This window comes from Protopterus annectens, chromosome 2.part2, assembly GCF_019279795.1.
Source record: "Protopterus annectens isolate FY-2018-M chromosome 2.part2, PAN1.0, whole genome shotgun sequence".
NCBI lineage: Eukaryota > Metazoa > Chordata > Ceratodontiformes > Protopteridae > Protopterus > Protopterus annectens.
In genome coordinates, this window is record NC_056730.1 from 666,934,733 (window position 1) to 666,958,079 (window position 23,347).

At 45.3% G+C, this 23,347-nt stretch overlaps 1 protein-coding gene across 1 annotated transcript in view; it reads left to right on the top strand.

Moving 5' to 3' along the window:
* ATRN (attractin) overlaps positions 1–23,347 on the top strand; it is a 2,639,854-nt gene that overhangs the window by 1,883,240 nt on the left and 733,267 nt on the right. The window contains exons 20-21 of the mRNA XM_044064458.1: positions 3,792–3,870; positions 4,016–4,170. Of these exons, the coding sequence (XP_043920393.1) occupies positions 3,792–3,870; positions 4,016–4,170 (234 nt within the window). The remainder of the gene's footprint in view (positions 1–3,791; positions 3,871–4,015; positions 4,171–23,347) is intronic.

A 23,347-nucleotide genomic window follows, 5' to 3' on the forward strand; every position in this document is an offset into this window, starting at 1 on the left:
CGCTTTCTCATTGCAACGCACATTCTGGGACGGTCCAACATCCTAGCAGACAGGCTCAGTCGTTCGATTCTGACTCCGTACGAATGGTCTCTCAATCCTCTAGTAGCGAAACAAATATTTGCCCAATGGGGGCAACCCTGTTGCGATCTTTTTGCCTCTCCTTACAATACCAAATGCAACAGTTACTGCGCTCTAATCCCCCCTCAGGGGGAGTCCCCGAGAGACTCTCAAGTACATGCTTGGCCTCCCGGTCTCCTTTACGCTTACCCTCCATTGCCCATGATGCTGAAACTCTTACAGAAAGCCAGTCAGCTGGGGAGCAAAATGATCCTCATTGCCCCATTCTGGCCTCGTCAAACATGGTTCCCGTACCTGTGGTCTCACCTGATTCATCCACCATGGATTCTGGATTCACTCCCGCATCTCATTACTCACCCTCTGGGTCTTCCGGCCCCCAACCTGGTCAACCTCAAGCTGACTGCTTGGTTGCTCCAGTTCCACTCCTGATAAGGACTCCCGGAATCTCCTCACCAGTCAAAGCCATCCTAGTAGCAGCACATAAACCTTCCACCAGAAGAGTCTATCGAAGTAAGTGGAAACGTTTCTCCATCTGGGCGGAGCACCATCACTTGGATTCTTTCACGGCGCCTCTTACGTCGGTTTTGGATTTTCTAACTACCCTTTTTCATCAAGGGGCTAGCTGCTCTATAGTCAAGGTACAACTAGCAGCGATTTCGCATTATCATGTAGGGCATGAATCGGGCCCTCTAATTACTTCCAAGCTTTGTAAGCTTTCCTCAAGGGTACCTTCCTTCTCAGACCTCCGGTCAGGGAGGTAGTACCCCCATGGGATTTGCCTTTGGTTCTCCAAGCCTTGACTAGCCCCCCTTTCAAGCCGGCAGCTACGATTGATCTTAAATGCCTCTCTTGGAAGACCGCCTTCTTGGTGGCCATTACTTCAGCTAAAAGGGTCTTTGAACTTCAGGCTCTATGTGTTAAACCACCGTATTTAGCCTTCCATTCAGATAGTGTTTACCCTCAGGATCAATCCGTCCTTTCTGCCTAAGGTATCTTCGGAAGCTAATATTAATCAATCTATTAATCTTCCCGTGTTCTTTCCCAATTACCAGAACAAAGGAGAGTACAAACTGCATTCCTTGGATGTGCGCAGACAATTACGCTTTTATATTCATCGAACTACTGGTCATAGGCAATCTTATCAGTTGTTTGTCTCCTTTGCCAAAACAAGTTTAGGCAAGTCAATTTCTAAAGTTACACTATCACGGTGGATAGCTAGTTGTATCCTCTTAGCGTATCAGAGTTCAGGAAGGCCTGCACCTCAGGGAGTCCGAGCTCATTCTACTAGGGCCGTCGCTACTTTGGCGGCTTTTAAATCTAGGGTTCCCTTAGATGATATTTGTTCCGCAGCCACTTGGGCCTCATCTCATACCTTTATCAGCCATTACAAACTGGATGTTGTCTCCAGAGGTAGGGCATCCTTTGGCTCTGCAGTGCTCCGGAATATTCTTCCATAAAGGCCACCCAGGATTCAGGTAGCTGGGGACTCTGTCCCAAAGGTTGCTGACAAATGAAGTTCCTACTTCAGATTAAGAAGTTATGTACTCACCATAACATTCCATCTGAGTAGGTATCTTCATTTGTCTGCAACCATCCCCCCCTCCTTCCCCCTGACCTATAGGATCTGTCTTGGATAAGCCCCTTCCGGGGCACAATAACAATGCTTATATCGGGCAAACTTGATCTGAGGTCAGTCAGGGTTGGCAGGAGATTATGGGTAAAGGGAGGAGCTAGGAGCTCGGATCTGTGCTGTGGTAAAAGTTGCCGGCTCTGATCCGAGATGGGATCCGTATCCCAAAGTTTGCAGACAAATGAAGATACCTACTCAGATGGGACGTTATGGTGAGTACATAACTTCTTATTTTGGGAGTGTTATCACTGAAAAGTAAAAAACATACTGTGGTTGTTTCTTTATGCACTTGACTGCCAGCATGTCAGTTATTGCAGGTCTGCCCGCTGAACGTTCCTTTTTTCGTGGCAACAAAAGCGATGTCTGCTAACCTTTATATCCTTCAGAAACATGCATGCTAACACAAATGCTGTTATTCTACCGAGTCTATAACATGAATGTGTAAAATATGGCCCCATTATGTTATCAGGAAATGTAAAGAGTTTTGAAAATACTGTGTTTCTGTCGCGTTTACCCACAACTCGATCCCGAAAATACTTAGTGACACCAAAGAAACGTTCTCCTTTTAAGCGATTACATTGGCCAGATGCAGTCAGTCACCCAGAACTGTTTTTAAGTTTGACAGTTCCCATGCCAGCCCAAAAGAAGGTAAAAAGCAGCTGACCGTTCCCACTCCAGCCAAAAAAGAGGGACAAAGCAACATCTACAGACATGATACTTTTACCAGTAAACACTCATACATTCCCGGGGGGCCAACACAGCATGTGCAGGATTGAAAGAGAAAGGTGACGGAGTGCATTTTTGTTCTTTCGCAACCAAGTTCCACAATAAGCCACTACATTTTCCTCACATACCGCTCAGATTGTCTCAACTCCCATTTCCAGGACAGTACAATATGGCATGCAGGTTGAAATAATTGCACATTACAGTTTTTTCACATGTGCTGGCCCAAGAAAGAACAGTGCAGCAGGCGGTCTTGAAAGAAGAGAAATGCTGCCAGTGAAGTGTGGAAAGAAAGACAAACCGTATGTTTTTTCTATTTTATTGCCATCACTACAGAAAATGTTGTGGTATAAGGACACACATTACACTACATTTCTCCAACATTAATGACACTATTTCAAGATCTTTATGCGGTTTTCACAACCGCAAATATCTGGTTGCACTAATACGCAAGTACCTTATTGGTCTTCTGTTTTGCGTTGTTTAATGACTTCTACATGCTGAACCACAGACGTTTATAAACCTGTTTAACTTGTGTGTATTTTCATTTGGATGACTGCATAACACATTACAAAGTTCTGTGCACTATAAATCTGTATAGTTAACTCTGAATGTCTTTTGTCTACTTGTCAGAAGTATTTGTCATTTCATTGAGGCGTTTCCTCCTACAATAGGTATTCATTTTTAGAAACACACAACATTTATTAATGCTGTAGTTTGCATCATTTGGCTTTGACCGTGGCTGAAAAGACCCCACTGAGATCAAAATGCTAACCTGGTCAACAGACATACAGCAAAGCTAACCTGGTTAACAGACATACAGCAGCCAAATGTTAACTGTAACAAGAAACGACCAGAAGAAGTGTGGATTAAAGACGAAACCTAGGTCAAATTCTGTCGTTTGTGGTTGATAGTGCACTGCTGGTTCTTGGTGCTGGTCCTTGGTCGTTTCTTGTTTTTGTTCTGGTTTTTTGTCAATATGGCAAATGTTAACTGTCTCAAGACAATGTGAGAGAAAGCAAACAGTAAACAAATGTTAACTTCTTGATGACAGTGGAGAGACCAGTCATCCCCTTCAAAATATTACTACTTGTCAGCATACCCCTGGCTGTTTAGCCTGTTTATAATAGTTGTACCAGGGTCTGTATAACTGATATTGAGGGCACATATGGCATGCTTTTAGTCATATAGCAAGCAGCAAGTAATTTAATTTTATTCATCAGATTTAAATTGTAAAACATTTAACTTATTGCAGATTTTGTAGTATACCAGTTTATTTTGTGTAACTGGAATGTGCACACAGACAACATTGTTAAAAGTATGCAGACAATTTCAAATATTACATTTTTTTCTTTTACAGCAAAATCGAGACCTTGACATGTTCATAAATGCTTCAAAAAATTTCAATCTCAATATCACTTGGGCACCAAGCTTTCAAGGTAAGAATTTAATCTGCACTGCTTGGAAATAGTTTGGAATGTGGTACATTGTTCTCTCCTGACCAAGTTCAGTGAAGTCATACTTAATGTCGTTGTCTGCTTTATGGCTATAAAACTAAGTCGTTTTTGTTTTTTATTAAATCAGGTGGTACTCCAACAGATGAAATCCCAGTCGCGTCAAAGACAAATATCAAGGAATACAAAGACAGCTTTTCCAATGAAAAGTATGACTTCCGCAGTAACCCAAACATCACCTTTTTTGTTTATGTTAGCAATTTTACATGGCCGATTAAAATACAGGTAAGTCAGATGCTGTAATAGTTGCAAAACCATATGTGCATAAGTTAGATTTTTGAGTCTTTAGCATTGTCACCTCACAGCAAGAGGTTCTCCGGTTCAGTCCTTGGCTGGGGTGCCTTCTGTGTGGAGTCTGCATGTCCTCCCTCTGGGTTTCCTCCGGGTGCTCCGGTTTCCTCCCACATCCCAAAGACATGCAGTAGGTGGATTGGACACTCTAAATTGGCTCTAGGTGTGAGTGCATGTGTGTGCCTTCTGTGGAAGGTTGGGCGCTGGGCTGGCAACTCAACACTGTAAAACTCCACTGCCAATCATGAGCGGACAGGTGATCTGCTGTGGCGACCCCTAACCGGGAAAAGCCGAAAGAAGAAGTGCGTCTCTTTTCAAATGGAGAGTTTTAATGTATTAAGTGAAGAGTTGTGTTTTCTATTTCTAAAGTTTTATACTTCTCTAAATATAAAATTATTTTTTGTGCGCATGTATATGCGCATTTTGTGTGTGTGGATATATATGTGTGCTTGCGTGCGTAGACATGTATACAAGTATATGTCATACATGGGAGGGCTTGGAGTATGGTACATGAAATTTCATGTACTGTAGACATAGGCTTAAGGAACATGTTTTTTTGATGTGTGGCTTCACTGCTTATAAAGAGTTCCCTAATCCTGCAGTACATGTTTTACGTGTCACATAGGCTGCTGTATATTCCCTTTACTTGTTTTTTTTTCCCTAAGTTGAGCAGTTTCCCATTGAATAAAGTTAAATTGATTTTCAAAGAGTCAGTTGAATAGGGCTTTTTAGGTGGTTTGTACATGTTTTTATAAATAGAGTATCATATGGGTGGTTTTCTGCTCAAGTTGTAAGGAACGTTCGATTTTTTTTTCTTTTGTAGGGCTAGTTATATTTTCAGAGTGTTTCAGTAGTTTAGTAATTGTATAAAGTTAGGTCCTTTTTGCCAGTAATGCCATTTTCCAATTGTGATCACTCTTTTATTTTTACTTTTCATTATTTTATTCTAACAACTTTTTTCTTTCTAATATGAATTAATTAAATTTCTGAAGGATTGGTTTAGATTGGTGGTCACTGTTGTTTTTGTGGGGCTAAATACCTCTATTTTTATGTACAGTAGGTGAGGTTAGTTTTGTTAACTTTGAAGAGAATGGGAAATGCCATCTGCTTGGTTTTCATTTTTTTTTTGTTTTGTTTTTTTTTTTTTTAAGTATAGATTTAAGGGGGGGGGGCACAACTCCAGATTTTAAGAGATTGGTGTTTAGTTGTCCATATGCACACAATCTTTTGAGATAGCTCATCCTTCCTTGGCTGATCAAAAAAAAAAGCTAATGAAAAAGCATACCCATTTATATTAGAAGTAGTAAAATTATCAGTAGGCTAAAATCATGCAAATTGTGTGTAGATTTGGGATGGGTGAATATATTTTTTAGGGGGCTGTGTTTTGGGATTGTGCGTGTCTTTGTTTTGCATGTGTGGTGTGCGAATTTTTACTTCAGTTTTTATCAAGTAGAGTAAGTAAGTATGGTAGTTTTATGGGAATGTAGGATTGATGAAGCACAATAGTTAGGTAAATGTTTGGCAACACACCAGAGGTATAAAGAAACAACATCTCCAGTGTACCAGAGACATGTTTTATTATACCCTTTTTCTGAAGTCTGTTAAGATGAACATATGTATAGTAATCGTAATGCCTGTGCTTACTCACATTGTGGATGTTTCCTGAAAGGATACAAGCACAGCATTTGTCTTCAAAGGTGCTGATGATGTTGGAGGGCGACTGCTGTTTAAATGCTGCATTGTTTTCCCTCCTCAGTTTTTCTCATGTCTGAGAAACTAATGGTGTTTCCTTTGAGTTAGAGGAATTTAGTGTTGCATAGTGTCTGTAGTATAAAGTGCTAAAGCCCTGACTGTGACTCAGAAATAGTTTGGGTAGCACCTTAAGTTCTGTAATAGCAAGGAAGGGGGAGGATAAGAATTAACTGTTTTGTGCAACTCAGCTTTCCTGTGATGATGTAGTGGTTTATACGGCCAGTTCACCTATGCAGGCTAAAGTTTGCTTGACAGCAGTAACCAACCAAGACTATATTGGCTTGGTGATTCTAAGCCTGTGTTAGCTTTCTGGAAGCATGCTGTGGGCACATGCACACACAGGGAGAAGGTATGGGAGGTCCCCATGGTGATGCAGGTCCTTATGTCAGCCACCCAAAGGGTTTAGGCCATGGAGGAATAACTTCATTGCTTGTGCCTGGTATCTTATGAGCTACTGATTAAGGGAAAAGGTTGGCCAGGGAAAAGCATGGTGCAGTCCCCTTGCAGCTCTGGCTTGTTGAAAAAGTCAAACTAACTTAGCCAGTGGGATGAGAATACTCACTTCCTCTGCTGCAAACATGGGTCCACAGGCAAAAGCAGAAATCCCTTTTATTGACTGACTGAATGATGACTCTCCAGGTGGATTCAGCCATTCTTCTCAGGTTACCTGTTATGGAGGAATGAGTGGGATCAAGTCACATTGGTGGAGGCTTAATGGTTGGCAGGTATGTGGGCAGAAAGACCCAGGGGGGAGAGCTGCATGGTGGCTTACTTTTCACAGTTTGCTTTAATTTATTTATTTATTTTGCAGAAAACTTATGAAAATCATTCCATTTAATTTCTTAACTGGTTAGGTGAGCTTGTCCAAGAATCTTTAGTCATGACCCTTATCCTGAGCCTGAGGCAGATGCAGGAAACACATTATATATGATTCCCTACAGTTTATTCAGTAATACATGAAGACATAAAGAGGACAGTTTGTCATTTACAGACAAAAGTCAGGACTTGGCTGAGTCACATTTGTAATAGGTTCAGTTTGTACAATTTAATCATTGTATTATACTGATCTGGCATGGTCCATTCCATCCCATTTCAGAACCATTCCGTCTGGATGCTGCAAGGTGTAGTCAGCTCAGCGCAGGAACCCTCCCAAAGCTGAAGCTTCTCTCCTTAAATATATGGCACGAGTTACCACTATTCTTCTCCATATCTTCATTGTTACTTGATCTACTTGCTTAGAAAAATAACCCCAGGCAATATTTCTTTCCCATTTTTCTGTTTCAGCTGGATTCTGCTTTTGTGTATGGTGTTCGTTATTGTGAACATTGCGATCTGATGTCTGTTTTCATCCAATTCAATGTGTGGGTTGTTGGAGCCGACCTCAACACCTTATACCAGAGTAATGGATTTCAGAGCTTTGACTCCTCCCCTATCCACAATTCCTTCCATCTAACTGAATTACCTCAGATCTCGTTTGCTGCTTGTTTGACCAGACGTGTCCTCCAAGAGCTCTGTGCATTCACAAAATGTGAAAGCATTTTTGACTAAAATCTTTTACTCCTCACCTTCCTAAAAATTTTGTTAGGTAGGGTTAGGTCTAGATTAGTTTTAGGATTAATGTAGGTAGAAAATTTAGGACAAGTAGTCTTTTTTCATAGTTAGAATTTTCTAGTAGGTTTTGTAGAGATGTGTTTCATATATCTGTATATAGGCAGTAGTTTAAATAGTTCTTGTTGTAGTGTGCTTTTTTGCAGTGTACTTTTTTCTGTAGCATAACTTATTTAATTGCCTTATAGTGCAGAATGAAATTCATTATTGGAATATTTTTTGTAGTAGTATTGTTCTGATGTCTATCAAGTCCAGTGGTTTCAAGAAGTGTTTGGCCTGTGTTCACAAGATTCCCATTCCCTCTTTGTTTTCTGTCTAGATCCCTCTCATCTTCAGGACAGTTGCAGTATCTGTGCTGCCTTTGGTATCAGAACAATTCAAGGCAGAATGGAGAAACTTATCCTTAAAGGCTTACTTCCCCCTCAGACAGGGTCCACAATGTTCTTTGAAGCCAAATTACCTTCCACTTCTCCATTTGCTGATAAGGAGGAGGAGGAAAAGTGAGAAAGATACAAACAGAAATACAGAAGCAAACGGGATGAGAAGAGACAAGAAGAGAGGAGAGTAGAAAATTCGAAGAAAAGGTCTCCGGATCCAACCTCTGTACCAGGTCCAGCACCTAAGTTGTCGAGGCAGTCAGAACCACCTGCAGCCTGGATTAGAATTCCCCCTCTGAAATCTACTTTTTCTCCGGTGCCATTTAGCCTCAGATTACATTCACCTGTACTCTTAACAAAAGCTACCGTCAAGACCAGCATCTGTAGCTTCTTCGAGGTCTGGTCAGTCCACCAGAAGTCTTACTGAGATGGATGTTGACTGTATGATGTGGAAATTCCTGAGGGTGCAGATTCAACTGGGGGTCCTTCCACCTCCATCCCTAAGGAGAGGACCAGCAAAGGGCCCTTCGACCTTGTCCAATCTACTTCGACACAGTCTCCTTTCCCAGGGCCGACAATTATAAGTCCGAACCCTTCCTCCAGTGGATCCAGTAGCCCTGGAGACCTTGGATTCAACATCTTCCATTACTCTTTCGAGGCCAGTGTTTTCAGGTTGTGAAGAGTCCCAGAGCCAAAGCATTGGGGTTACAGCCCTGAATGTGGAGTTAACGCTGAAATTTTTGGAGCCCTTTTTCTGCCTCAGTGCTTTGGCAGTAGACAGATCGGCTCCAATGTCCTCCTCAGAGCCAACCTCTCTCGGAATTGGGAAATCTACTGAGTGTGATGACAGAGGTAGTCTTTCTTCAGCCTCATTAGCTGAGTCAGCTTTTGAGACTGTGGAAAGGGTGTTGGCCAGGCCAAGGAGACAGGTGCATGCTCTCAGTTTAGATCCATCCTGGCTCCAAATGGATCCTCTGCCTCTTTCCTCCCATTTGAGTTAACAAGGACATACAGACCCAGACAGACAATTGAGCTCCCCATCTGATTCCATTCTGTCTCCATCAGTGCCCCTGAGACATGTCCCATTAAAGAGAACATGTAGACAGAAATGTACAGACACCTCTCCTGAGTCCATCATTGAAGACATGGACTTTGATGCTAGAGGATCTCAAAGACACCCCCCCCCCACCAATGATGTCACCTTTGGGGACATTCTGGAATTTATGAAGCAAAAAAGGGATGGGATGCCGAGGAGCCTGAAGCAGAAGCAGTTTGCACGAGTGCCGGTTGGCCGCTACCTGAGTTTCATCTTCCGTATTGAAGCTTAAGTCATCTAAAGCTAAGTACCCCGTTGGGGATCCTTTTTTCTTGCTCTAACCAATGTCAGAAAAAGTTAACAATTGTCTCGCCTGTGGAAAGCAAATACCACACTGAGACTTTAATTCTTACTGTGTCATTTGCTTAGGCCCAGACCACGACATCCCTCGCTGTCGCTTTTGCGCTTTGGTCAATGCCAGAACTATACGTTGTCGGGCCCTTATTGTAGCTAGATATTTTCACTCACAGTCCTCGAATTCTGATATGGCTTCAGTAAGCCATCCGACAGCAGATCTTTCAAAAAAGCATAAGGATAAAGACAGAGACAGACCGCACAAGTCCAAACCTACCCGACGATGCTTCTGTTAAGCTAGTCGTCAGTTCTCCAGTTCTCAGTGAGGAGCTTTTGCAGCTCCTGATGCCCGCTTCTGTGGATTCGCAGGTCACTACCGAGACTCTTTCGGAGTCCAGTATGCCGCGAAACTCTTCGACTAAGGATCCTGCGGTTGTCTGTACCTTGGATGGGTCCGAAGCCGCTGAGCAGCCACCGGCTTCCAAGAAAGTACTTTGCACTACCGATTATCAACACAAACCAACAACTTCTTTCACATTTACTGTTCTTTTGAAAACTACAGAGTTTCTAAGGCCCATGGTATGAACCACGTCCAAGAAACCGACCCAATCTCAGACACCTGCTTCCTTGCCTCACTCTCAAATGCTTAAAATCGAGGAAGACTTTATAATGCTGATGGGAAGCCAAGCTTACCCCTTCCAAAAGAAAAAAAAGATCAGTCCCAGTGGTTTTATCTGAACAGGATTCTGATGACTCTGATGCATCTGAATATGAAGACATGCAACCCCTCTCTGCTTATGAGGATTTTGATGCAGAGGGTTCCATTCCTTCAGTCTCTCCACCCTTTGGGGAAACCCTTCGTACTTTAAGGGAGCATTTCCAATGGGAATGTCAGGACTACCCACAGTCTAAAAAGAGACTCAGAGAATTCTTATGCCTTCCACAGCACAGACCCCATGGCCATTCCCCCTGTCCTGGATGATGTGGGTGATGTTTTTATGGAATCTAGTTGGACTCCTGACACCCTTCCTCCTGCTCCCAGAAAACCTGACAAGTATTAGAGTCCCTGATTCACACAAATTTCTTTTCAAAACTCCTACTGCTGACCCTGAGGTTATTTCTCAAGGGCCTAAAGAAATTAAAGCAGCTTCTGCTAAGAATCCCACCCCCTCAGATAAGGATTCCTGAGCACTAGACAAATGGGGTAAAAAAGTATACACTGCTGCTACTCTTGCTGTCAGAGCACTAAATTGTCAGTTCCATATGCTAAAATTTCAGCAACATACCATGGAACTCCTCAAACAAAAAATATCCTTTCCTGCTTGTGCAGAAAGTAGAGTTACAAGAGTTAATGCATTCTGCAAGTCAAGTAACTAAGCACACCTTACACTGTGGTTTTGATGCCCTAGAAGCTTCTTGCAGGGCAGCAGTCACCGGTTCTGTCCTTAGAAGGCATGCTTGGCTTAAGGAACTACTGTTGCCAGACCATGTCAAATCTAAATTATTGGATGCACCCTTGCACAAAGATAACATATTTGGCACCAAGGCAGTGGAGGTCTTAAAAAAGATGGAAGAAAAACTAAATATATGCAGACAGTTAAGGATTTCCTACAGGTCCAGCCACCCAGGTTCAGTAGGCATTGCCCCTCCAAACACTGGTCCTTTCCTGCCCCCTCCATGTCGATTCAGCTCAGATCCCAGGGAAGCAGACCCCCCCCCCCAGACAGCAGCCACAGGGAATAAAGAGATCAAAGCAATGGGAGTTCCTCCACTTCAAAACCAGGGAGTGCAAAGCCACCTACTCATGGTGAGAACTCACAATGACTCTCCACCACCACCCCCTCCCTCTGCCCACCTGCACTTGTCCCTGGGAGGAAAACTCTCCTTCCACGCAAGCACCTGGGCCACCATTACCAATAACCACTGGGAGGAAAACTCTCCTTCCACGCAAGCACCTGGGCCACCATTACCAATAACCACTGGGTCCTCAACAGTGTCCCAGGGATATAAATTTTCTTTCCACACTCTACCAACCCCAAAAGGGTTCCCAGATCTTCCTCCAAACCAGTGGGCAGAGGCGAAAAAGCAAGTCCTTTCCCTGCGCTCCATGAGGGCAGTAGAGCAGATTCCTGCAGAACAGATACGCCAAGGTTCTACTCCAGACTTTCTGGTACCCAAAAAAGAGGGCACCTGGTGCCCCATCCTCGATCTATCCATTCTAAACACTTTCCTGGTGATATCAAAATTCAAAATGCTCACCCTCCAGCAACTACTTCCTATGCTCTCCAGGAATGCTTGGCTAGCCACCCTAGCCCTAAAGGAGGCCTACCTCCACATTCCTCTCAGGGAATCATGCAGGAAATATCTACATTTCAGGGCAGGATCTCTGCACTTTCAGTTCTCTGCGCTTCTCTTGGGCTTATCTACTGCTTCCAGAGTTTCAGAAAATGTCTAGCTCCTGCCTTTGCCTTTTGCAGACAAAGAAATATACAAATTTACCCATATTTAGACGACTGCTTAATTCAGGCAGACAGTCAGGAAAAGCTGCTCAAGTACCTGACCTTTGAAAAATCCCTACTGACTTCCCTAGGTTACACTATCAACGAAAAGAAGTCCAAACTAGTACCCACCCAAAGGATTATATTCCTGGGATCAAGCCTGGACACAGCATCTCAGATGACATTCCTTACGCCAGAAAAGCAAACTTACCTGACAGCCTACTTCTCTCAACTAGCCACCAGACCCCAGTTATCCACAAGGAAAATCTTGCAAGCTCTGGGGTTCATGGCATCTTGTATTCTACTCATTCCATATGCAGACTGCATATGAGGAAACTTCAGTGGTACCTAAAAAGCCTTTGGTGTCAACATTCTCATGACCTGGAAATTCTTATACCAATGATACCTTGCCTAAGGAAAGATGTTCGTCGGTGGGCAGCAGCATGCTCCCACAACAAGGGACTACCTTTCTCACCACCCCCCACCACCCAGACCCTCAACACAGACTCATCAGATTATGCCTGGGGTGCACACCTGGACGGCAGGTGCATATAGGGCCAATGGAGCCCACAGCAAATTCATCTGCACATCAACCAAAAAGAGATCTTTCAGGGCCCTTCCCTCCCCAGAGGCCCTCCTGATCAAAACAGATACCACCACTGTGATGTGGTATATCAACAAACAGGGAGGGACTCACTCCTACCCTCTACGCAGGCTGGCCATAACCCTTTGGCGCACAGCCTCAGCCATGCAACTACACCTGTTAGCACAATTCCTGCCAGGCTCTCTAAATTCCCTGGCAGACAACTTAAGCAAAAATCTTCTGGACCCACACGAGTGGCGGCGAGACCAAAGAACCTTCACCCTAATAACTCAGATATGGGGCACCCCGAAGGTCGACCTCTTTGCTTCCCACTCCAACCATCAGCTCAGAAAGTTCTGCACCAGGAAGCCTCACCGCAGGGCCTGGAAAGTGGATGCCCTATCCTTCCCCTGGGTCAACCTCTCTGTCTATGCATTTCCCCCACTACCTCTCATTACTAGGGTACTGGTCAAAATAAGGGAGGAAAAACAAAGGACAATTCTGATTGCTCCAGACTGGCCTCGCCAGCACTGGTACCCACTGCTGCGTAGCCCGTCTTCACTGCCACCATGGCATCACCCTCAGACCCCAACCCTCCTGACCCAGAGGGAAGGAGAATTCATGCATCCTCAATTGCAGACCCTCAATTTAGCAGCCTGGCTTATTCCCTGACCACTGATCAAGTTGCAAATCTCAGTAAACAGGTTCATAGGTTGGTACTAGGCTATCGGCCCTAGGGCCTATACAAGCCTAGCCATAACAATTCCCTGGTTATTTCTTCCCACAAAATTTACTTCCCTGGATCCCTGTCTAGCAGGGTGACTGACTTGATCCCTGGGGTGAATTTCCTATCTCCCATCCAATAATCAAGCTTCCTTTTGAAGAGGGCCAAAGAGGTGCTCTGCTTGACATGTATGGGCAGTCTATTCCAAAGTCTGGGGAGTCTCTGGGTCAGGAACCTATCCCTCCAGCATGTTTTGTGCATTGTGATGACAAGGTTTAGATCCCTGGAATGTGTGGCTCTGAGGGATTGGAATTTTTTTAAGTGTAGCATGTCCAACAGCTGCATAGCCTTGTATGTTAAGGAGAGATCGCCTCTGAGTAGACGATATGCGGCAGAGTATAGCTGGAGTTTTTTCAGACTGTCAGCATAGATAGGCCTGTGATTCTTTTAGTGAGGTATTTCTGCAGCCTTTCCAGTTGTTGCAGATGCCTTGAGAGGTACATACCAAAGGGGTCATTGTAGTCTATAATGGGTCTAATGAGGGATGAGTACAGTGGGACAATGACCTCCTTTTTTCTGGATGAAAAGCCCTTAGTTATGAGGTGTGCCACATAGAAGGATTTCCTGACTGTTCTGGTGATGTGGTTATCGAAGGTGAGACCACTGTCCATCTGTGTCCTTAAGTCTTTTATCACACTTTTGGTGTTTAGTGTACTACCACCTATGTGGTAATTCACAGGTACATGTTTTTTCCCAAAGGGGATAACTATACATTTTTTGGCATTGAGCTTGAGCCTATGGCTCTGGCACCAAGCATCTGTTTCTGTAAGGCCCTTTTGTAGAATATCCATGTCATTTGGGGATTCAGTAATGGCTACCAGTTTGCAGTCATCTGCGAACTTTGTTAGCCAGAGTCCCTTAGTGTTGGCCTGTACTTCAGAGAAGTAGATGCCAAACAAGAATGGTCCCAGGACTGAACCCTGAGGTACTCCACTTGTCACTTGTCTGGAGCTGGATTTGAAGTTGGCTACTTTTACAGTGTGGGTTCTGTGAGTAAGCTAGTTGGAAACTCGTCGAGTGACGTTAGGATTAATGCCCAGCTTAGTAAGTTTATCTATCATTCCGGAGTGGGGATGATGTCAAAGGCCTTGGCGAGGTCCAGATAGGCTGTGTGGACCACCTTACCCTTGTCCAAAGCTCTGGAGTCTGATTCGAAGAAGTCAATCAGGTTCAGGAGACAAGGTCGGCCCTTCATGAACCCAAACTGGGTGGGGTCCAGTGTTTGAAGGTTGCCAGTGTCTTTGTTGATAAGTTCCATGATAATACGTTCCATGGCCTTGCAGATCAGGCTCGTCAGACTGATGGGGCGGTAGTTCCCAGGATCCAAGGTGGATCCCCCTTTGTGGAGTGGGATAACTGTAGCTGTGTGTCACTCAGTGGGCATGAAGCCTGAGGTGAGGCTATGATTAAACATGACACTTAGGTGAGGTGCCAGTTCATTTTGTAGTTCATGTAGTACACAGCCCGGGATGTCATCTGATCCCATGGATGCTGAATTTTTAGCTTTGGAGAGTGCACATTTTACCTCTGTGGCTGTTATTACCGGAATTTGGCAATTCGGTATTGAGATGGGCCATTTAGGGGGTGAGAGGGGGGTGAAGTTGGCACTGACTTGATCTGCCAGGATATTGGCAATATCCTTAGGATCAGAATATTTAATGCCATTCTGTTGTAGCTCATGGCAGATCTGAGCATTGCCATTTAGATTCTTGACATCTATAAAATACCTTGTGGTTGTCTTTGGAATCATTGGCAATTTTATTTTCTTAACCAGCTTTGGAGGGTTTTATGAGGGATCTCAGCTTCTTACTGAGGCTGGTAAGGGAGTTTTTTTGCATCCTGGGATTTTCCTCTTTTCTGCAACAGTTTCTTCTTTTTGTTGTAAAGTTTGTTTATGGCAGGGGACCACCAGATTGGCTTCCTTTTTTTGAAGGAGAGCGTCTTGGTTCTATTTGGGATGGCACGATTCATGCACGGGTGGATGTACTCGTACAGTGCCTTAGTGTAGGATTCAGCAGTCGAACTTTCAGTTCGTGTCTGCATGGGTGTCATGAAGTTTGTTACTTCTGACTTGAGTAGCATGAAGTTGGTTTTGGAGAAGTTTTTTTTTACAGAGGTTTCCTTACTGGGGGTTGGGGAGGGATGTGGATTTCAAGGGTGATTAGCTTATGGTCAGACCTGACCAACGAGAGGGTTGACCATAGGTGTGGAGCATCAATTTCCCATGTTGGTAATGACCAGGTCAAAGATATTGGAGCTCCTGGTGGACTATGGATTAGTTGATCCAGGGCATTGGAATTTATGAATTCCAAGAACCGTTAGGCAAAGGTGTTGGTACATGAGTAATTTTCCCAGTTAAAGGCAGGGTAGTTGAAATCAACCAGTATTAGGGTGTTTAGTTGTATCTTAATATTTTCTAGTATGTTTAGAAAGGTGTAGCGAGAATCTTGGGGCATGGTGGGGGATCTGTAGCAAGCTACAGTTTGAATTGCAGTCTTACCTAGTGTTAGCTGGAGAATTTTAGATGCATTGTGTTGGACAACTAGCCTGGTGGTGTGAATATCCTTGGTGAATATGGACACTCCTCCACCTTTAGTGTTTCGGTCCTGGTTTGGTGGCCGAAAAGTGTGGTAAGAGTTGTAGTGGGAGTGCTCTCTGAAGCCTTGAACCAGGTCTCCGTTATTGCACAGATATCGATGTTCTCGATTTTTAGGAGTGCCTCAAGAGAGTGCATTTTGAGGTTTAGACCTTTAGCATTGAGAAGCATTACCTTCAGATTTTGCATGCTTGTACCTGTTACAGTGGTGGTTTTGTCATTTGAACTTTGCCTAAAAAAGGCACTATAAGGGTGGCAAGAGCCTTAGCAAGTAACCGGAATCCCAGGGGCGACAGGTGCAGACCATCTCTGGTAAAGCATCGTGGTCTGTTGATCATGTCATCCCAGGCAGACAAGATACTGGATCCCCTTTGAATGACACCAGAAGCTTAGCCAATTGTTGAAGTCAATCATTTTGTCCTTATACTGTGGTATCATTCTGGGTGAAGGCAGGATGCTACTCAGGGCTAAGGTCATACCTGACCTGCCTGGGCCACATGATCCAAGATCTCTTCCATGTCTCTTTTCATGTAGTCCAGGGAGGTACATCTCAAGTCATTCACTCCAACATGGACAATGACAGAGTCCTATTTGTACTTGTGGAGTGACTTGAGTGCATGTGTTATGTGGCGGATCCTGGCACCCGACAGGCAGCTGACTGTAATTTTCTCCTTGTTCAGCCTGGTGAGTGGGACATCAGTGTCCCTGACTATAGAGTCACCTATGACTAAAGTGTTTGGTACGTTGTCTTGCCTTAGGTGCTGCTGTTGTGAGCTATGTGACACTTCGGTTGTGATTGGTGTTAGTTTGCATTTCAGCTTCAGAGGTCCTTGTTGCTTGGGCAGGTTACTGTTAAGGGCCTCCTCATATGAGGGTTTAGTGTTGCTATGTGAGGGTGTTGTGGTGGTGTGGGTTTAGAAGGGCTATGTGTTGCTTCAGGTGTAGTGTGGGTGTTAACCTTCTCTTCTTGATTGTCTAGCACAATCTTGGATGGAGAGAGCTTTGTTTCCATTTTGGCTATGTAAGTGCATCTCTCGCAGGTTGTAGTGTTGGGTGGTAGGAGGAGAGGGTTGTCTGTGTACATGAGGCAATTGCTCCATTGCCCCAGTATGCCCAGATTCACCAGGTGGACCGGAGAAATCACCGGAAGCTGACCCTTGGACATGCCTGGTTTGGTACTTTTTTTTTGTAAAGTTATAAGAGCTGTTTTCCCTTACTTTAGCAAGGTACTTTGCAAATATAGGATGTTTAGTACCTATGATTAATTTCTCCTTATTAACAAGGAGAGTTGAGTGCTTGTATCAGTTTAAGGCTTCCTCGTGCTTTCCAGCAGGTTTTAGAGCAAGTGCTAGTCACAGAGATGCTTAAAGGTAAGATAAAAAAAATGTTTTATCCTAAAAACTGCAGTGTGCACTAGAGGAGTTAGATGTGAAAGTAGGTAACTTAAGTTTTACTTGTCTAAAAAGTTAAGTTTTAGTGGAGGGTCACTATTTTTAAAACAGCAAGATAGATTGAAAGGGGGTGTACACTTTTGTATTCTGGTGCTATGGAATACAGTAAGATGACCAATAAATTTAAATAGTTGAAGAGGAGTGATTTCACAAAATGATAATTTTGCAAATACTCACACAAGCCAGTAAAAGCAGAGAGGAAATGTGGTCAAATTAAAATAAGGGGCAGGCAACTAGAAAGACAGTGGTGTTTAAGAACAGAAAAGTAACCAGGTGGGAAAAAATTTCTGCCTGACTCACAAGAGACAGAGCTGTAGTCTCTCTTCAAGTTTTAATATGCAGTTAAAAGCAGAATACAAGTAAATCACAAGGTAAAGAAAACAAATCACAGTATGCAAAATAGAAAAAGGCATTAAAGTAATACAAAATACAACAAATAAAAAGCAAACTAACCTTTCCCTCACAGCAAAGTGTAGCAGAGTCTGGGTGAGCCTTTCTAGTAAATTTCGAGATGCTATATGTGAGGCTAGACATCCTAGCACTAGATAGTCTTATGCTGACAAATGGAAAAGGTTCTGCACCTGGATTCAGGCTAAGGGAGCCGATACGGCACAGCCCTCCCTACCGGTCATCCTGGATTACCTAGCTGACCTGCTACACAGTGGTCTCTCCTTTTCCTGTATTAAAATTCATGCTTCTGCTATCTCTGCTCATTTCAACACTGAGCACACACTTTTCTCACACCCTCTGATCAAACCATTCCTAAGAGGGGATAGCAACTTGAGGCCACCCAGAAGAGCACCTACCCCAGCTTGGGACCTAAACTTTGTTTTGGAAAAGCTCACCCTGCCCCCCTTTGAACCAGCATCTTCAGCAAAGTAAAAGCTTCTCTCCTGGAAGACTGCCTTGCTTCTGGCCATCACTTTAGCCAGAAGAGTATCCGAGCTACAACCACTCATGGCTATAGAGCCCTTCAATGTTAAGTTGTCATTCTCGCCTTCATTCTTGCTGGATGGATTCGGAGCCGATCCTCGGCTCTGACTCGGCCTATACTATAACTCGAGAGCTATTTTTACCGGCTCGAGGCAGCCCTATAACCCACAATACCATGCGCTAACTCCCCAGATCTCGTTTGCTGCTTCGCTGCGAGGTTGTCTCTTTTTACCGGCTCAGGTCAGTAAAGAGATTTATTCTATTAAACTAAATTTTCAGGTAATTTTTCCAGTTAGTTACCCTTGTTTAGGTTCCTACTAATTGCCTTATTCATACAACCCTTTTTGTAGCCCTTCTTCCCTTCTTTAGTTAATTTTTATCTTTGGGCCTACGTGCTTTACCTTAGTTTCCCCACCCCTTACAGTGTCTGTGTGTGTGGATTTAGTCAGTTCCCTTAACTTTTTTAATTTTAAGTTGTGTATGTGGACTTACTGTGGTTAGGACTATGTCCAAAGACACTAAGGTCTCGGGATTCAAGAAGTGTGACTCGTGCTGTCAGAAAATGTCTCTGACAGACGGTCACACTTCTTGTGTCTGTTGCTTGGGGCCTTTACACCTGCAGGACTCTTGTTCCGTCTGTCACGGTTTTAGTTCGAGTCCTGCAGGAGAGGAGTAATAAGCTCATCTTAAGGGGCTTGTTAAAGCCCGATGACTCCCCGTCCAAGTCTGGTTCGGGGAAGTCTTCAAAAACCGCCAAACCCTCGGCTCCAGCTTCTGAGTCGAGGGCTGGCGTTATCGAGATGGCTTCGAGATCGGTTCCATCCAGATCCGAGGCGGGCAAAGTGGTATCCGCTCTGAAACCAGCATCGGAGCTGACCCCAGCGCGCAAGCGCTCTACGTCCCCCTCGCTAGATTCCGTCCGATCGGCTCCGAGATCCCCTCTCCTATCGGAGCGGAGTCGTAGGACTCACTCATCTAGGTCATCCAGGCTCTCCGACCACGACATCGAGAGGGTGGTCAGTAGGCTCATAAAATCTCAGGCACTAGCCCAAATGCTCCAGAGCCCATCTCACCAGACTGTGGCTCCTCCGGTACCGCTACCGATTCCTCCTCCGACTCACCTCTCGAGTTCGGAGCCGGAGTTTGTCAGAACCGTAACCTTACCCACGTCGGAGCCGATACTCCCACCTTCGGCTCCGGTGTCGTTGGCTCCGACCTCTTCATTGGTTCCGTCCGTGGAGAGGTCCGGGCACTGGGACTCCATTGTCGGCTCCGAGGGGGCGAGTGGCATCGGACCCTTGTCCGACCCCACTCTCCCTCTCAGAGCTTCGGCTCTGGTTAGTTCGGCCCCGACATCATTCTCGGAGCCTTCTCTGTCAGTGCCGGGGGTGGTTCTGGTCTCTTCGGAGCTGGGACTACCTTTGGTATCTGATAGGGGAGCCGTCGAGATGATGAGGAGCGTGCTGGACCCAGTGTCCACTCAAAGGTTAAGTTCTGCAGCTCCTCCCTCTACAGTGCCTGTTACGGTCTCTGGCCATCCTCCTACATCTGACAGCAGAGATCCAAAGTGTAGGGTGCCCACCTTGGGTGTCTCCTCCTCTTCCGAGGGCTCCCCTGAAGTTTCAGGGGAACCCCCTAGGAAAAGAAAGTGCAAGAGGAAGCACATAGACTCCCCCGAGTCTGTCACGTCAGACACCGACTTGGATGAGTCGGAGGGTTCCCCCAGATCCCCCTCTGAGGATGTCTCCTTTTCAGACATCCTAGAGATCCTAAAGCAGAGGGGAAATTGGTCCACTCTCAAACCTTCCGAGGATGAGTCGGTTTACCTTGACGCTTTTGGATCTCGCCCTCCCACCTCCTGGGTGTCTCCCCCTTTCGACCCACTAATGGAGGTAGTGGCTAGAATGGCGTGGGCAGCTCCTGATTCAATGGAACCTACCCCTAGGAGGCCTTCTAAATTTATTTCTGCACCAGAGGACAAATCCTTTCTCACCAAAGGCGTTTCAGTTGATGCTATGGTTGTAGCAGCAACCACTAAGAAGGAATTGGTTGATCCTTCTGTACCTGTTCATCCTCCTAACAGAGAGTCCAGGACCATGGACAGGTACGGCAAGCGGACATTTGCTTCAGCGACCTTTACTATGCGTTCGCTGAACTATTTATGTCATTTCACCTGCCTTCAGAGAGACTTGCTCAAAGAGCTGGGTGAAATGGTACAGGATCCTTCTGCTGCGGGGTATCAGGACAAGATAAACTCCCAGCTGGCCACCCTGAACTCCATTGTTACCTCCTCCATGCGGCTTATCTCTTACGCAGCCGATGGAGCGAGTAGGGCCGCTGGCACAGGTGTTGCGTTGAGACGTCATGCTTGGATGCGACTCTGTAACTTTGCCGATCCCTTCAAGGCGTGCTTCACCAACACTCCCTCTGATGGTTCAGAATTGTTTGGACCTCAGGTGAAGAATACTCTCACCAGATGCGAGCAAGATGGTAAGACTCTCTCTGCCGTAGGAGTCCATTTTTCCACACCTTCTAGACCTTATTCTAAGGGACAGAGGGGTGGAAAGATGTGGTAACGCAAACCACAGGGAGTCGCGCCTGCCACACGTGGTGAATTTCCCCCTAGAGGCAGAGGGGGGAATAATAACAGATGCCACCCCAGGGGCAGAGGGGGTCCACAGAACCAGGGTTCCAGGGAATCTTTCCCTGATCAACCCTTTCAGCATCCCTGAGAAGCTGCCCGACTGTCCGCCTTCGGAGGCAGTCGGGGGAAGATTATCTCTGTACCCGGAAGCCTGGCAATCCCTCTCCCAAGACACATGGGTACAGAAGATCATATCCGAGGGTTACAAAATTCCCTTCACTTCCCCTCCGGTACAACCGCCAAGACCCCCACCAGACGTGCCACCCGCACAAAGGGGTCAGGCTCAGCTAGAAATAAAAAAGCTGTTAGAAAAAAGTCATCCAGGCAATCCCAGCAGATCAACTAGGATCCGGAATCTACTCCAGATTCTTTTTGGTACCAAAAAAGACTGGAGACCCATTTTGGACCTCAGCAGATTGAACAACTCTGTACAAAAGACAAAATTTCGGATGGTAACACTGCAGTCCATTCTACCCTTTTTGGGCAGAGACAACTGGATGTGCTCCTTAGACCTCCAGGACGCGTACTATCATATAAAGATACACAGGCGCTCCAGGAGGTTTCTCCGCTTCCGGCTGGGAGCCAGTCATTATCAATTCAGAACCCTGCCCTTTGGTCTCACCACAGCCCCCCAGGTGTTCACCAAATGCTTGGCAGTGGTCATGGCTCACCTGAGACAAAAGGATTCCAGGTGTTTCCATATCTAGACGACTGGCTCATTTCCGCTACCACCAAGCAGCATCTTATAATGGCCAGGGATTACACTATTCAACTTTGCAACAGTCTAGGTATTTCTATAAATTTTGCAAAGTCCTCCTTGTCGCCTTGTCAATGTATAAACTTTATAGGTGCCGTATTAAACACCACAGAAATGTCTGCAACATTACCACCTCAGAGAGTGACAGACATAAGGCGGAATGTTCAGTCCCTGTTTCAGCCCAACAGAGTTCAAGTCAAGCTAGTATTGAAAGCGTTAGGCCTCATGGCAGCGGCGATTCTTCTACTCCCATTAGCCCGCTTCCACATGAGGCTCCTTCAGTGGATGCTGTTTTCTCAGTGGTCCTTTCAACAGCTACCAATGACTCATAACATTTTGATAACCCCATCTTGCAAGAATCATCTTTCCTGGTGGATGGTTTCCCCTCAGCTTTTTCAGGGCAGACCCTTTGTCATTGCCCCCCCCCCCCCAGTTGCCACAGTGACAACGGATGCCTCCCTGATCGGGTGGGGGGGGGCATTATCAGGGCAGGACAGTCCAGGGCACATGGCAACAATCAGAACGACACCTTCACATGAATGTCCTGGAGATGAGGGCGGTGCTTTTGACGTTGCAAGCCCTTCAGAGCTCTCTTCCCACAGGGACTATAGCAATTCAAACGGATAATATGTCTGTGGTGTGGTACATAAACAAGCAGGGTGGAACAAAGTCCTACCCCCTATGTCGAGAAGCACTCAGACTTTGGCAATGGGTGATTTCCTCTCAACGGTTTCTGATAGCAACGCACATCCCCGGGAAGTCCAACATCATAGCGGACAGATTGAGCAGAACTATCCTCATGCCTCACGAGTGGTCTCTAAATCAAGCGGTAGCAGACAGAATATTTCAGAAGTGGGGACAGCCTTGCTGCGATCTTTTCGCAACTCCTCAAAACAGCAAGTGCCTCGGCTTCTTCACACTCTTCCCTCTACCAGGCCATCCCCCCCAGAGACGCTCTTGTTCACGATTGGCCCCGGGGTCTTCTATATGCCTTTCCTCCCTTACCATTGATCCCGCAATTAATTCAGAAAGCAACCGCATTGAGATCCAAAATGATCCTCATTGCCCCGTTTTGGCCTCGACAAGTATTGTTTCCGTTCCTGCACAGTTACCTACTGGAACAGCCTTGGCATCTGGAACCCCTTCCGGATCTGTTGACCCATCTCACGGGCAAGCTGCATCAGTCTCTTCATTCCCTCAACCTCACAGCTTGGTTGCTCCACTTCCAGCCATAGCCAGGCTTCCCCTTATTTCTCCTCCTGTTCGTGATATTATTCTGGCTTCCCATAAGTCCAATACTAGGAAGACGTATGCATTTTTCGCCCTGGGCACAAACTAGGTCCTTAGATCCTTTCCATGCACCTCTTCATAAGGTTCTAGACTTTCTGGCAGAGCTTTTTCATTCAGGGTCATCGTCGGCCACTATCAGGGTACAATTAGTGGCCATTGCTAATTTTCATGTTGGGCTCTCAAGCAAATATTATGTCCCACAAACTCTGTAAAGCCTTCCTCAAGGGCACCTTTTTGCTTAGACCTCCAGTTAAAGATCCACCTCCACAATGGGATTTGAATTTAGTTCTGACCTCATTGATTCTGCCTCCTTTTGAACCTGCAGCTTCTTGCTCCCTTAAGCTTCTTTCTTGGAAAACTCTGTTTTTAGTAGCCATAACATCTGCCAGAAGGGTATTGGAACTTCAAGCCTTGTCTGTCCGTCCCCCTTATTTGGTCTTTCACAAAG